This window comes from Panthera uncia, chromosome D1 (genome assembly GCF_023721935.1).
Source record: "Panthera uncia isolate 11264 chromosome D1, Puncia_PCG_1.0, whole genome shotgun sequence".
Classification (NCBI taxonomy): domain Eukaryota; kingdom Metazoa; phylum Chordata; class Mammalia; order Carnivora; family Felidae; genus Panthera; species Panthera uncia.
This window is the reverse complement of record NC_064808.1, coordinates 94,677,153-94,689,479: the sequence shown is the minus strand read 5'-3', so window position 1 is coordinate 94,689,479 and position 12,327 is coordinate 94,677,153. Positions and strand designations below refer to the sequence as shown.

The window sequence follows — 12,327 nt, the reverse complement described above, 5'->3', positions numbered from 1 at the left end:
AGGGCGCACGTAAGTGATAAGAGACGGGGACCACGTGGTTCCAATGCAGCCGGTGGGTTCAATTTGCTGGGGAGGAAACAGTCAAACCAGTTGTTTGCGATCCTATAGACAAAACAATTATCCAAGATTGACCTTCTGCATTCTCTAACTGGCGGCTGGGGGGCAGTGCAGACCCTGCCTCTGACGGTCATCATCTTTGATTGCCTGCCTCTCCCCCCCCACTTCCTGCCCCTGCCCCCCAGTATCCAGGCTCTGCCCATTCCCCTCCCCCAGCCGGGGGAGAGCCCCCTGCCTCCGTGGGGGAGAAGATGGCAATCAGAGTCTAATCGGGAGCGCGCGCGCGCGCGCACACACACACACACACACACACACACACACACCATAAACCTCTCTCATACACACACAGAGGACATAAAAACACTTGTAAAGAAACACATAAAGCAGCACAAATTATCATTACAGCTCGAGCTGTATACACAAGTGCCGAGGGGGTAGGAGTGATGGAGTGAGAAGGTGGGAGAGGAGAATCGAGCCATTTCCTGGGCAGGATGTTTCTGAGTCGGGGGGGGGGGGGGGGGGGGCGCTGGTCCCCAGCAAAGTGGCCTGGTGGCTCTGTCTGCCCCTGCTCCAGGCTCTCTGGGAGGAAGGGAGAGCCACAGAGACCCTTCCCGCTTATCGCTGCCACAGTGCCAAGAGGTGGGTCCTACGGACGTTGCGGCCTCCCTCCCCCATTGCCACCCCCTTGGTAGGGGCAGGGAGGCCCATCATCTGACTCTGGGGAGGTGACTCAGGTTGGGAAGGGTGCCGGGCGGGCTGGGGCAGGCACGGGGAGCGGGGGGCTGTTGCCTAAGTTCCCCAAAGGCCCATCCATCAGCCGAATGGAGATAATCAGAGTGTTCAGCCGGCCCAGGACACTGATTACTCTCCGGGCACCATAAACACAGGGAATAAATCTGGGAAGGGGCTGGGTAGGAGGGTGGCTCGGTAGCAGGGCTGGCCACCCTGCCTGGGAAGGGGGAGGCAGCCCATCCATCATTCTGAGAGATGTAGCTATCTAGGCCAATGAGATGGAGGACAGTTTGGGGGGCGGGGGAGGTGGGCAATCATAATAAAATAATCCGGTGCAGTGTGGCTGCTGTGCTCTGATCTTATATACACTCAGGAGGAGGCTGTCCCTGCCCCTGCTTCAATTTTTACCCAGCAGCCACCGCAGGAAGCTTCTGCCACTGACACCAAACTCTCGGAGGACATCTGGCCCACAGGGTAGAGAAGAGGGGCACGGAGGTGGTGTGGCTCGAGAGTGCGGCTGGGCATCCGCGGGCCCAGGGCAATGCGGGTCCCTTGGTGCCGACAAAGGGCGCTCCTCCTTAGGTTTGGATGGGGGCCAGGTGGGTCCGGAGCCCTCCATCCTACTATTCTTTCCAAGCACTTCCTGGGCGCCGGGCAGATTCCGGGCCCAGGAACCAATCGCATAGCGCTGGCCTGTGTCTGGGCCACAGAGGCCGCGCCGTAATTCAAGCTAACGGAGCATGGATAATCTAGAACAGCAGAGGGTCTAGGAGGAATTTCTCTTTGGCGTCGAAACCTATCAGATGACTGTTTTGCAGCCCAGTTACCCTCCTAATTAAGCAAGTTTGTGAGGCCTGAGTCCACGTGGTGATGTGCGGGGTCAGGGTGTGCCGAGCGGAGCATCGGCCCGGGGTCACCCTCCAGAGGACAATCTGCATGTGAGCGATCTGGAGGTCGCTTAGTCCTCAGCCACAACGTCCAGAGAGCATTTTGATTTTTCTGCTCCCACGACCCTCTTCCCTGGGATAGTTCTCTAAGCCGGCTCCGTGGCTGCCAGGCCTCTGTCCTCAGCTCCCTGCTCTGAACCTGCCTCGGGCAGAGGAAGCACCGGCCCTTTCATCCCAGGGGATCAAAGCAGCCAGCACAAGTGAACACCCTAAATCCTCCCCACCTCCCCAGGTAGGGGCCCCTCCCTTGCCATCTTTTGGGATCTCTGGGTGAGGGCCTGCGAGACCAGAACCTTCCAGAAGCTTTGGATAGGCACTGGCATAGGATCAGCTTGCTGAGCTGCGGACCCACCCAGGACCAGGGGCTTGCCTGGGAACACCCGCTGCGGATAGTTCCAGGCGGCTTCTTTGGGAGAAGCTGTTCCACCTGGCCCTAGTCTCGTCAGTGAAGCATGGGAGGAGACCCCCTCCCCCCGCAGGTGGCATCAGTGATACCCAGAAGCTCAGCGGATGAAACAGTGATGACATTGAGACATTTCTTTCCAGCAGAGCCACATTCACACTCCCAAGAGAAAACAGGGACTGCAGTGGAATCTACCAGCAGTGCAATGGTTGCTACTTCGAGCACCTGTAAGGTATCCAAGGACGCAGTAATGACCACCGAGACTCTGATGATGGGCACTAATAACCTCACCCGCTCCAGGGCCGCACCAGGTTATTCCTGCGCCATCAAAGGGAGCAGGGGGCGCTGAGCGATATACGAGGGTGGTGGGCATCCTGGACGCAGGGTCTTGTGTTAGTCCAGGAGTGGTAAGCCGTCTTTCTCCGTCACCCATCCACCCAGGAGAGAGGCAGCTTAGCTAAGCGGTATGATCGTGGACACTGGGCCTGACTTCCTGGAGCTGAATCCTGGCTCTGCCTCCTAGTAGCTGTGGGACCACGGGCAGGTGGTCTAACCTTTGCCTGGGCCTCATCTTTCCACGTGTGAAAAAAGGGAGAAGAGAAGGGCCCTCTACATGAGTGGTAATGAAGATTAAGTCAGTGATTACATGTGAGGTGTTTATAACAGTGTTGGGCACCCAAGAAGTCTCAATATAAAGTTTGTTATCACCACCATCGTCATCAGCTGCCCAAACAACCAACCATGCATCCACCTGGCCCACGATGTGGCCAAGCCTGTACTAGGCCCCGGGGACACCGAGATCCATCAGCAGTGGACTTGTCCTTTTGGAGCTCTTGGTCTTGGGGAGAAGAAAAACCCCAGGCTCAAATAACTATACAGCAAGATGCAGAGTGGTTAATGCCATAGGGGGGCATGGAGGAGGTGCCAGGGGGCTTTGAGATGGGAGAGGTTATCCCCAGCTGGGAGAGGGGGTGGGTCACGAGGTTCATGACAGAAGTGGCTCTTGATCTCAGTATTTAGATATGGGAAGGAAGGGAGAACTTTAGGCGTTGGGGGGGGGGGGGTGCTGGCATGTGCAAAGGCACTGAGGTGGGAAAACGTGGGACATGAATAGAGGGGTGTGTGGCTGGGTGGGCCTGGCGTGCGGGGGAGGGCAGTGAGAGAGGAGCTAGGGAGGGGATAGCCATTGGATGCTTCTGGGCCTGTGAGCGTCTTTCTCACGTGCCCTTTAGGTGTATCCATCCAAGAAGCCGTGTGAGCAGACTGGAGCCAGAGAGCCAGGAGGCAGGGGCTGTGGCAACAGTCCCGTGAACAAGGGCGCTACTAACAGCCCCTCCCGAGGTGGGGCCCATATCAAGTGGTGGCAAGGCTGGCTTGGCTCTGAGGCACCTTCTCTAACTTTCTTTGTCCTAGCAGGCTGGCAGCATTTGCCCACAAGATACCAGGACTGAGGGAGGGCGTGCTGGAGGCGCGGCTTGGGCCCCAGGAACCAGAGCGCATGGAGGCAGCCTCACCGATCCCCCTTGGGGCCAGCACTCCAGACCGGCTCGAGACTAGGGCCCTACGGGGGGAGCCCCAGGAGCTAGTACAGGTCTCTAGTCCCCTTTTCTCCAGAGCGAGGCGGACTCGCGTCTGCCCAAACAGATCGGCCCTCCCAGCTCCGCTGACTCATTTGGCGGGCAAACCAGCTCATGCGCCAAAGCGTGGGCTGGCCTGTGTGACCCTCCATGGAAGCGTACCAAGTGAGCTCGTGTGCGCTAAGAACAAGTTATTTGCGCCTGTCGCTTACTTTTCCTCCACAAGACGGAGGTACCAGGAAGGGGCGAGCTTTCCTTTGCTCTGGGCTTGTTTTTTATGGTGATGACCACTGAGCCCCGGTGGTATTCTGGTGACCAGCAGGTATATGCAGAGGATTGTAGGAAAAGAGAGATCAAGATAAAGCAGAGAGGGGAAGGCAGAGGCAGAGAGGAGCCGGGCTGTCGACAGGCACTCGACTCTGCTGAGCGAGAAATAATCCCGGCTCTGGTGGGGAGAACCCCATGACGGCACCCAAGCTTCCGTCACAGCAACTGTGGACAAGTTACCCCACCTCAGGGAGCGGTGTGAGACCGGTGAGACCCTGTCCTAGCTGTCAGGTGACAGAAGTGCATCTTCAGGGAGGAAAAATGTTTCCACCGTGGGGTCCCCAGGTCTCCACCCCCACGGGGCAGGAGGATGGGCCAGGATTCTCAAGTCAGGGTGGCCATGAGGAAGCCAAACTCATCTCTACTGCTGGGATGTGACTCTCAGACCTACGGGTGAGCGTGGGGAGCCGTCCCCTGACCCCAAGGCCCCCCTCCGCAGGATGGTGTTTTGCTAAGCTTCTCAGCCAGCTCATGCCAGACAAGGCGGGCTCCTACGAACAGCCCTGGAGGGAGCGTGTGCTTCTCCCCTTCAGGCAGGGGACAGAACTGGGGATTCGAGTGGGCAGGAGGGAACCTGTGTTTGCAGCTTTGGGGAGCACACATTCCAGGACAGGGAACGGGGAGGCAAAGAACTCCACTTAAGCCCACAGATCGAACTCCAACTCCCAATGGGACCTTCTCATGCCCATGGCCACTGGCCTGCTTTGCTTCCTGGGCCACGCCTGCCGCTGTCTCCCCGTGGAGCTACCAGCCAGTGGAACTAATGTCCTCTAATGAGATCCGGGCCAGAGTGGCCGGGCGGGTTTTATTGTCTGTGGCTTGGTAATGAGACTCCTCATAAACTGGGAATGACATTGGGGTCTGTGCAGGCCAGAGCGGGGCGGGGAGTGGCCCAGGAGAGGGAGTCTGCTCTGCCTGCCAAATCTCACCCCTTCTCCTCTCTGTGGCTCTGTGTGTCCGCGTGCTCTCGGAGCGCCACTCTCTGCCCCAGTGCCTGCCTGTGCCCTGGGGCTCTGTGCTCATACCTCAGGGCCCTGCCCATGTCTCAGGCTAGATCTCCAGGGGGTGATGCTCTAGCTTCCAGAGGGACACTGTTCTCCCTGGCTCCCCTAGCTGTTCTTACTGGGCGTGCCGACCTGGGCTCCACGGTCAGCTCCCTCCGGCTGGGCCACCCTCCAACCTATGTCCTCCCCTTTTCCCTCCATTCCCCAGGGAGCTCTGGCTTGTTGTAGGGGGAGAATGGTGGTGGCTGGTGAAGTGAATGACCGTCTCACCGGACACGTTCTGTGGTGGCCCGGCTCAGCCTCTTCTGTATCTGTGCATCTCAGCCTGTGTCATCTCCCTCATCTACTGGATTTGAAGTCACAAGTTCTGGCACCTGATTTGGCCTCCCTGGCTTGAGATGGTCAGCAAATGACTAAGCCTGACTCACTTTCCTCATCTGTGAAATGGAAGGGCCAGGGGGCGCCTGGGTGGCGCAGTCGGTTAAGCGTCCGACTTCAGCCAGGTCACGATCTCGCAGTCTGTGAGTTCGAGCCCCGCGTCAGGCTCTGGGCTGATGGCTCGGAGCCTGGAGCCTGTTTCCGATTCTGTGTCTCCTTCTCTCTCTGCCCCTCCCCCGTTCATGCTCTGTCTCTCTCTGTCCCCCAAAAATAAATAAAAAAAAAAAAAAAAAAAAAAAAAAAAGAAATGGAAGGGCCAGGAATACCATTCTCCCCGGGGCTACTGGGGAGAAACTGGAAACTGGAAGAGGGCTTCCTGCCAGTGAGAAGGGGGTGACGCCAGGAGGGATGCTCTATCTGGCTGTACCGTCTTGCCAGATGAGTGGGCTGCGGGAGAGAGGGTCGTGCTGCCCACCCTTCCCCCAAACGTGGAATTTTGAAGGAAGGCAGGGGCTGAGCCCCAGGCCCTCCCTGCCGGCCCCGGCTTCTACCACAGCCAGTACTCCAGATGTAGCCAGGGAGTGAGGAGGGTGCCGGGGAGAGCCCCTGGTGACAGGCTGCAGAGCAAAGACCACACAGCACCTGCTGCTTGTGAGTACACGACCACCGGGGTCGGGCGCGCAGGTGCCTGGAGCCCACCAGGCCATCTGAGCCCCCAGGGGCTGCTGCAGCCCCTGCCCTCATTTCCAGGCGGGGCTCAATGAGCAGCTCCCGGTTGGCGACAAGGGAAGAGAGGTCAGCACTGGGCAGGCAGCTGAGTGGCTCTTTCTCAAGGGAGTACAAAGTGGCCACTGCCCAGCTGGCAGCTGAGAGGGCGCCGGGACCACTCAGAGGATGGGCGTGGAGAATAGGAGTAGCTGCCACTTTACTGCATGTTTATCACAGGCCGGGCGACGAGCTAAGTAAGCACTTTTCATACTTTATTGTCCATCTACACTTCACAACCTCTGGAATCTGTATTAACAGAAACCCATTTTACAGATGGGAAAAACTGAGGCTTACAAAGTAACTTAGCCACTCAGCCAGCAAGTAGGAGAGCTGGGATTCAAACCCAGTCCACCTGGCTGCACTCTGCTGTCTCACTATGCTGGGTGGCCACGATGGGGTCCTTCCTAGGCTGCAGGGAGAGGACCCAAGCCGTCTGCCGCTCTCTCAGAACTAGGGCCCGAGACCGCTGTTGCCTTGCCCTAGAAGACTGTGAAAGGCACAGATCCCATGAGCCCGGGGCGGGTGGGGGGGGGGGGGAGGGGGGAATACATACCATTGCTCCCCTCCCCCATTCAAGGATAAACCTTGGGATTATCCACTGCCCTAAAGTAAAGAGCCCGTCATCTGCCACCAGGAAGACTTCCTTTGTGTCCTTGTCGGGTCTCTCCTATTGCACTGTGTTCATCTGTCCTTCGGGAACGGGTCAGGGTTCAGGTGCTAGGCTTGATGTGTTTTCTTCCCACCTCTTCCCTCTCCCCATCTCCCAGATCAGCACAATCCAGAGTTTCAAGGGTTAACTGGACTAAGGGGTGTTATCTCCAACGCAGGGCATTCCCTCTGCAAAGTGATCCCTGCTCAGATCTTAAGTTACCTCCTGCCCCCGCCAGCACATCTGCTGCTGGCTCGGCGGACCTGGTCTCTATGGAGAGGGGCGGGCATCGTGGGGGAGAAACACCTGCCAGCCGATCTTGGGCACGGGGTCCTGGGTTCCCAGGACAGGCAAAGTTCTTCCCTGCCTCTTGCCCCTCATTCCCTCTCAGGGGGCTCTCCCATTCTGCTGCACGGAGCCCAGGGTGGTTCCAGGCACGTGTATGTTGCCGACCTGAGTACACCTGTGGTTGGTTCCACGGGGCTATTTTCGTGGAGGACCCAAACCCGCACTCCTGCCCCTTTTAAAATGCCCAGAGTTGGCCACCTTTCTCCTCAGATGATCCCCTTTCCCCCAAGTGTTCAGGCACAAAGTAAAGATGCCCAATGAGTAGCTGCAAACCTATCTCCCGGGGCCCCTCCCAGCCTTCTAGGGATCTGGAGAAGCCCTGGGGCAAGCCGGGCCCCAGTCGACACCAGGATCCAGATACCATGGGCCAGGGAGACAAGACAGGAAAGTCTCCTTCCTCACCAGGTGAGCATGCAGAGGCCCAGTGTAAAGCCAAGGGCAAGAACAGAAAAAGAAACCAGTGTAAAGGCTTCCGGCTCTCAAAGGACCCAGCAGCCCACCTGGCAAGTCCTAGGTCTCTTCCCCAAATCACCTCTCTGACCCTGTGACATCAACACAGGTCTTATCAAGGCTCAGAGCCACTCACAAAACCCTAGTGGGAAAGACAGAAGAGATCGGTTATATGTGAATATACACCTGATATACAGTTATAGCCCTAGTCCCGTGCCGACCCACAGCCACCAGCGCCCAAGACCTCCTTGCCCTCGCGCCCGTGGGTCTGCCCGTGCACAGGGGATTGCAGATCACCGACGCAAGCACACAAAGCCTGGCACGTGTGTGTGCCAATCCACACGGATGGTGAGACGATATGCAGGCTGTCAGAAATGTCACCGCCGGAGCGCCACAGCTGGCTGGTGTCCAGTCTAGTCCGGCACGCGGGCTGACGGTCAGAGTCAAAACAACAACAACGACAATGACGGTAAATCAGGCGAATACACAGGTACCCCCTCGGTCTGTCTCTCCCCCAGGTGGGAGCCACTCAAGTTACCAGGTTAACCAGGAAAAGATACAATCAGGAAAATCGAAGGTATATTCACACCTCCCTCGGGTGTTTTCTGTTTGTGCCGAACAATGAACGTAAGTCAGCTGCTAAACAATGGCAGTATCGTAAGAAGCAGCAACGGGGGCAGACCCTCTGCCCGTGCCCCGGCCCCGCGCCACCCCCTGCCCCCCCAAGCCTGGCCCACTTGCTCGCTTGCTGAGCCATCGGCACCAGGGTTCTGCTGGCTGGCATGACCGTCCTGGCAGCATTCAACGGGGTCCTGGGTCAGGAAGTGGCTAACGAGTAGGTGGGTTCATTGTGCAAAGCTGAGTGGCTGAGACGGGAACTGGTATCATCATCTTGGCCGGCATCGGGCAACAAGGGACCACCTGTCCCCCTGAGCCACAGATATTCAGGCTCAGAGATGCCTTACGGGCTGCTCAGCCAGGGCTGCGGGGCCCAGGCTCTGCAAGATCTTCTCCTCCCCTCCAGCTTGGACTGTCAGGCCTTGAATCTGATTCTGAGACACTCTCTACAGCGCAGCCTCCAAAGCGGGCACTGAGATTGCTGTTCGCACACGCTGTAATCCCCAGGCCGGCAGAATTGGTTTTGCCATAATGTCCTGCCCAGCAAGCCTGAGCACATCACTGTCTGTGAGAAATGGGGAGAGAGGAAAATAGCCCAGCAGCTCCGACACTCGGAGTTTTGAAGGAAACCACCTTCTGCAGGCTCTGTACAGACTGCAGAGAAGGGATGTGCCGCGGGCCCGACAGGTCTTCCGAGGGTGTGCACGACACCTGGGGTGTGTGTTCTCTTTCCAGACAAAAGGTTTGGGGAAGCCAATTAGGGAGGGTGTGGTGTAGGTGGGACACCGGCTCTGTGCACCTGCTTCTAAGGCAGGTTCTCTGCCTCCTCCCCAGGGCTCCTCCTGTCCCTCTTCGGGGGTGTCGTCCCTATGCTCCACCGGCCATCTCCTCTGAGTTGACCTGTAGGAACCACAGACTGTTATCTCCGAAGCTTGTGGGCTTTACCACCCAGCCTGGTAAAGGCTGTGTTGTTGAAAACATACTTCTGTGTTTACACGTCAATAGCCAGATTGAGTGTTTTTATTTTTTTTTTTAGTCAGAGGGCCATCGCACACACTGGGGGCTGCCCCCACCTGCTTCGCCCCAGAGAGAGGACCTCTCTTTGCCCTCCATGCTCCCTGACACAGCCCAGGAGAACCCAGAAAAGAGCATCCGGCTGGCAAGTCTCCAGAGAGGAGCAACAGAAAGCACTCAGGAGGGAGCTGGCGAGTGGTGGAAAGTGGGGTGTGGGCAGGCAACTTCTGAGCCCCCCAGCCTCCATCCAGTGTCAGAGGGGCACAACCACACCCGCCCACCTCCCTTTGCAGGGGCACAGGGCACACAGGCGGGTGTGCGAGGGAGCTTGGCCAGCGGGGGGGATGAATTCTGGCTGCCCCTGATGCCACCCCGGCCATAACAATGACAGTCGACCGAGGAGGGCTTAAGTGCCTGAGTTGTAGTTCTCTGTCTGCATCCCACCCCTCAATCTGCAGTTTTGGGGAGAGGGGAGTGTCTACACTGAGCCAGGTGAGACTGCCATCTCCCTGACCCCACTTCCTGAGTGGGGTGGAGCAGGGCAGGCTTCCAGCCCCCCAGAGGAGTTAACCACTATGTACCTCAAAGCTGGGGGAAGAGAACAACGAAAGGAGTGGAAAAGGGGGTGAGTCCATTCTTTGCCCCCAAGCCTTTCCACTCTTTGTCCGATGGGAATGAGGTTAACCCCTGGTGTGCCAGACCAGCTAGAGCTCCCCAAAAGCTCTCCTTTCCCTAGCATCTGGGTGTGGACACTATGCAACTGAAGGGTTCCCAGAAGCTCACCGCACCCCCCTTCCCGTGGTCAGAGAAGTCCTAGGGCCTAAGCTCTGGCTGGCTTCCCAGGAGGTCCGGTGTGAGAGAAAGACCTCTCACTCACCACGACCACCCTGCGGGGGAAGGGGGGGTCGACTCAGGCCCCTAGAAATGGATAATGCTGCTTGTGTGCCCTAGAATTCCCGCCCCCCACCTAGCAGGGCAGCACCCCACAGGCTGCAGGGGTGGGGGCACTGTGGTGCCGGCCTCCACAAAGTGCTTTTGCTACCATAGGCCATTCAGCCAGATCGGTGGAGCCCTGGCAGTGAGCTGGAGGCAGAAGGGGCATAGAATTGAATGAGGCCAGGTTCCTGCCTTCCAGGGGTACACCCCAGCCCCGGACCGCTGCAGCCAAGCTCGCCCCCCGGGGTAACAAACTAGCCCGCGATTCTGCGGCACCGCTGGCGTCTCCAACGGGCCGCTGCCGGCGGCGCTCCAGATGTGATATTCTTGCCCCATGCGGAGCTGGTCTCTCCCTACTCCGACCCCTTATCCTAAGGCCAGACCACGTGCTCCAGCCAACCCCCGCCCTCCCCCACAAAACCCCCCCATCTAGCCCGGGCGGGAGGTCGTCTCAGGTTTCCTCCCGGAGGGCTGGAGGCACCCCCACCCCCACCCTGACCCCCGCTGGTGTCACCAGCTACCGTGGGAGCCTAGCAGCTTCCCCAGGGACACAAAGGGTTAAACCCAGGCGAGGGGACTCGGTCGGATTTGCCTCCTAAACGCATTTTCCAGTTCATTCCCCAGCACAATACGCCGGGGCCGGTCCCAGCCTCCGCCCCCACCCCACCCGTCAGATGGGCCACCGCGGGCCACCCCAGGGTCGGGCATCGGGTTAACCCCTCGGCCGCCGGCCGCCTCGAGGAAGGACACGCGGGGCAGCCTCGGGAAAGTGGGTCATGCAGCCACCTGGCTGGCACCGAGCCCGCGGCGCTTCCTCCGGGGAGAGCCCCCAAACCCGGCGCGGAGTTCCGAGGCGAAGTCCGGCTCGCGCAAGGCGGGGAGGTTGCGAGCCCGCGCGGCCCGGGCCTCACCCACCGGGATAGGAACCGCAGGTGAGCGAGAAGCTGTCTCTGACGCAGGAGCCGGCTCTCCGCGCCCGCGTGTGGCTGCGTGGGGCGGGAGGGGGCCCGAGCGCGCGGAGCCGTCTGGCGAAGGGGCCGGCGACAGAGACGAAGCCCCCCTGCCATCCTCCAAACCCGCAGCCCACCAGCTCCGAGACTGACGCCCTCCCCCTGGGGCTGTTGTCTCATACCCCGAGACGGCGATTACGGTGATTATTTTGCATTTATGTAACATGCAGTGTTTCCAAACTGCTTCCCGAGCTGAGAGCTGGTTATTAAATAAATAGAACGCGATTACATATTATTATTTTTGTGAAAAACAGAGCGGAGAAAGTGCTTTCTTGCTACACAGAGACGTGCATCCGACTGCTTCCCTGCAGGGCAGGCTGTGAGGCTTCTCATCCTCTCTTTCTCCGCCGTGCCACTCGCACCCCCCTTACCTAAGCCGTGACCCAACTTTTCTGCCTCCTTCTGCTGCCTGTAACCCAGACGTGCCCGCCGTCCAGCTCCCAGCCTCGGGAAGGCATTGGATGGTGGCGGGGAAGGGGGGGGTGGGGGGAGAGTGGAAGGCAGAGGAGGAACGCGCTTACCTGGGAGGAAGAATGCGGTCAAGCCGAGAGCGAGTCCCCACCAGCGTCCAGCGGCGCCCGCAAGCCCCATCCGAGCCATCGGGGTCCGGGGGTCCGGCGAGAGGGGCCGCGAGGAGAGCGCTCCCCGCGCTCCAGAAACCAGCCCGGAAGACGAAGGCCGATCGCTGCCGGCCGCCGGGCGCTCCGAGGATCCAGGTCAGCCGCAGCCGTCGGCCGGGGCGGGGTGGGCTGGGTGGGATCCGCGCGGCCGCAATCCGGGCCCCGGGCCGCCGGCGGCTCAGAGGCTCGGTGGATGCCCGCCGCAAGTTGCACGAGTCATGCCCCCTTCTCCTCCTCCGCTCTCCTCCCCGTGCCGGTCCCCGCCCTCTTCTTCCACGCAGAGCCGGGCTGGGGAGAGGGACCCACCCCCGGCGCGCCCGGCTGCCCGGCTGCGCGGCGCGGGCTCCCGGCCCCCGGCGCGCTCACACCCTCCCGCTCGGCTCCAACTTGCAGGCGTCCATGGCCGGCCGTCCTCCGAGGGCGGCGGGACGAGCCCAGGCGGCGGGCGGGCGGCGCGGTGGGCTCGGGGCCCAGGCGGCGGGCGGGCGG

At 59.7% G+C, this 12,327-nt stretch overlaps 1 protein-coding gene across 1 annotated transcript in view; it reads right to left on the bottom strand.

Moving 5' to 3' along the window:
• NECTIN1 (nectin cell adhesion molecule 1) overlaps positions 1-12,308 on the bottom strand; it is a 59,012-nt gene extending 46,704 nt beyond the window's left edge. The window contains exon 1 of the mRNA XM_049611704.1: positions 11,740-12,308. Coding sequence (XP_049467661.1) covers positions 11,740-11,818 — 79 coding nt within the window. The 5' untranslated portion in view covers positions 11,819-12,308. The remainder of the gene's footprint in view (positions 1-11,739) is intronic.
• Positions 12,309-12,327: the final 19 nt, after the last annotated feature.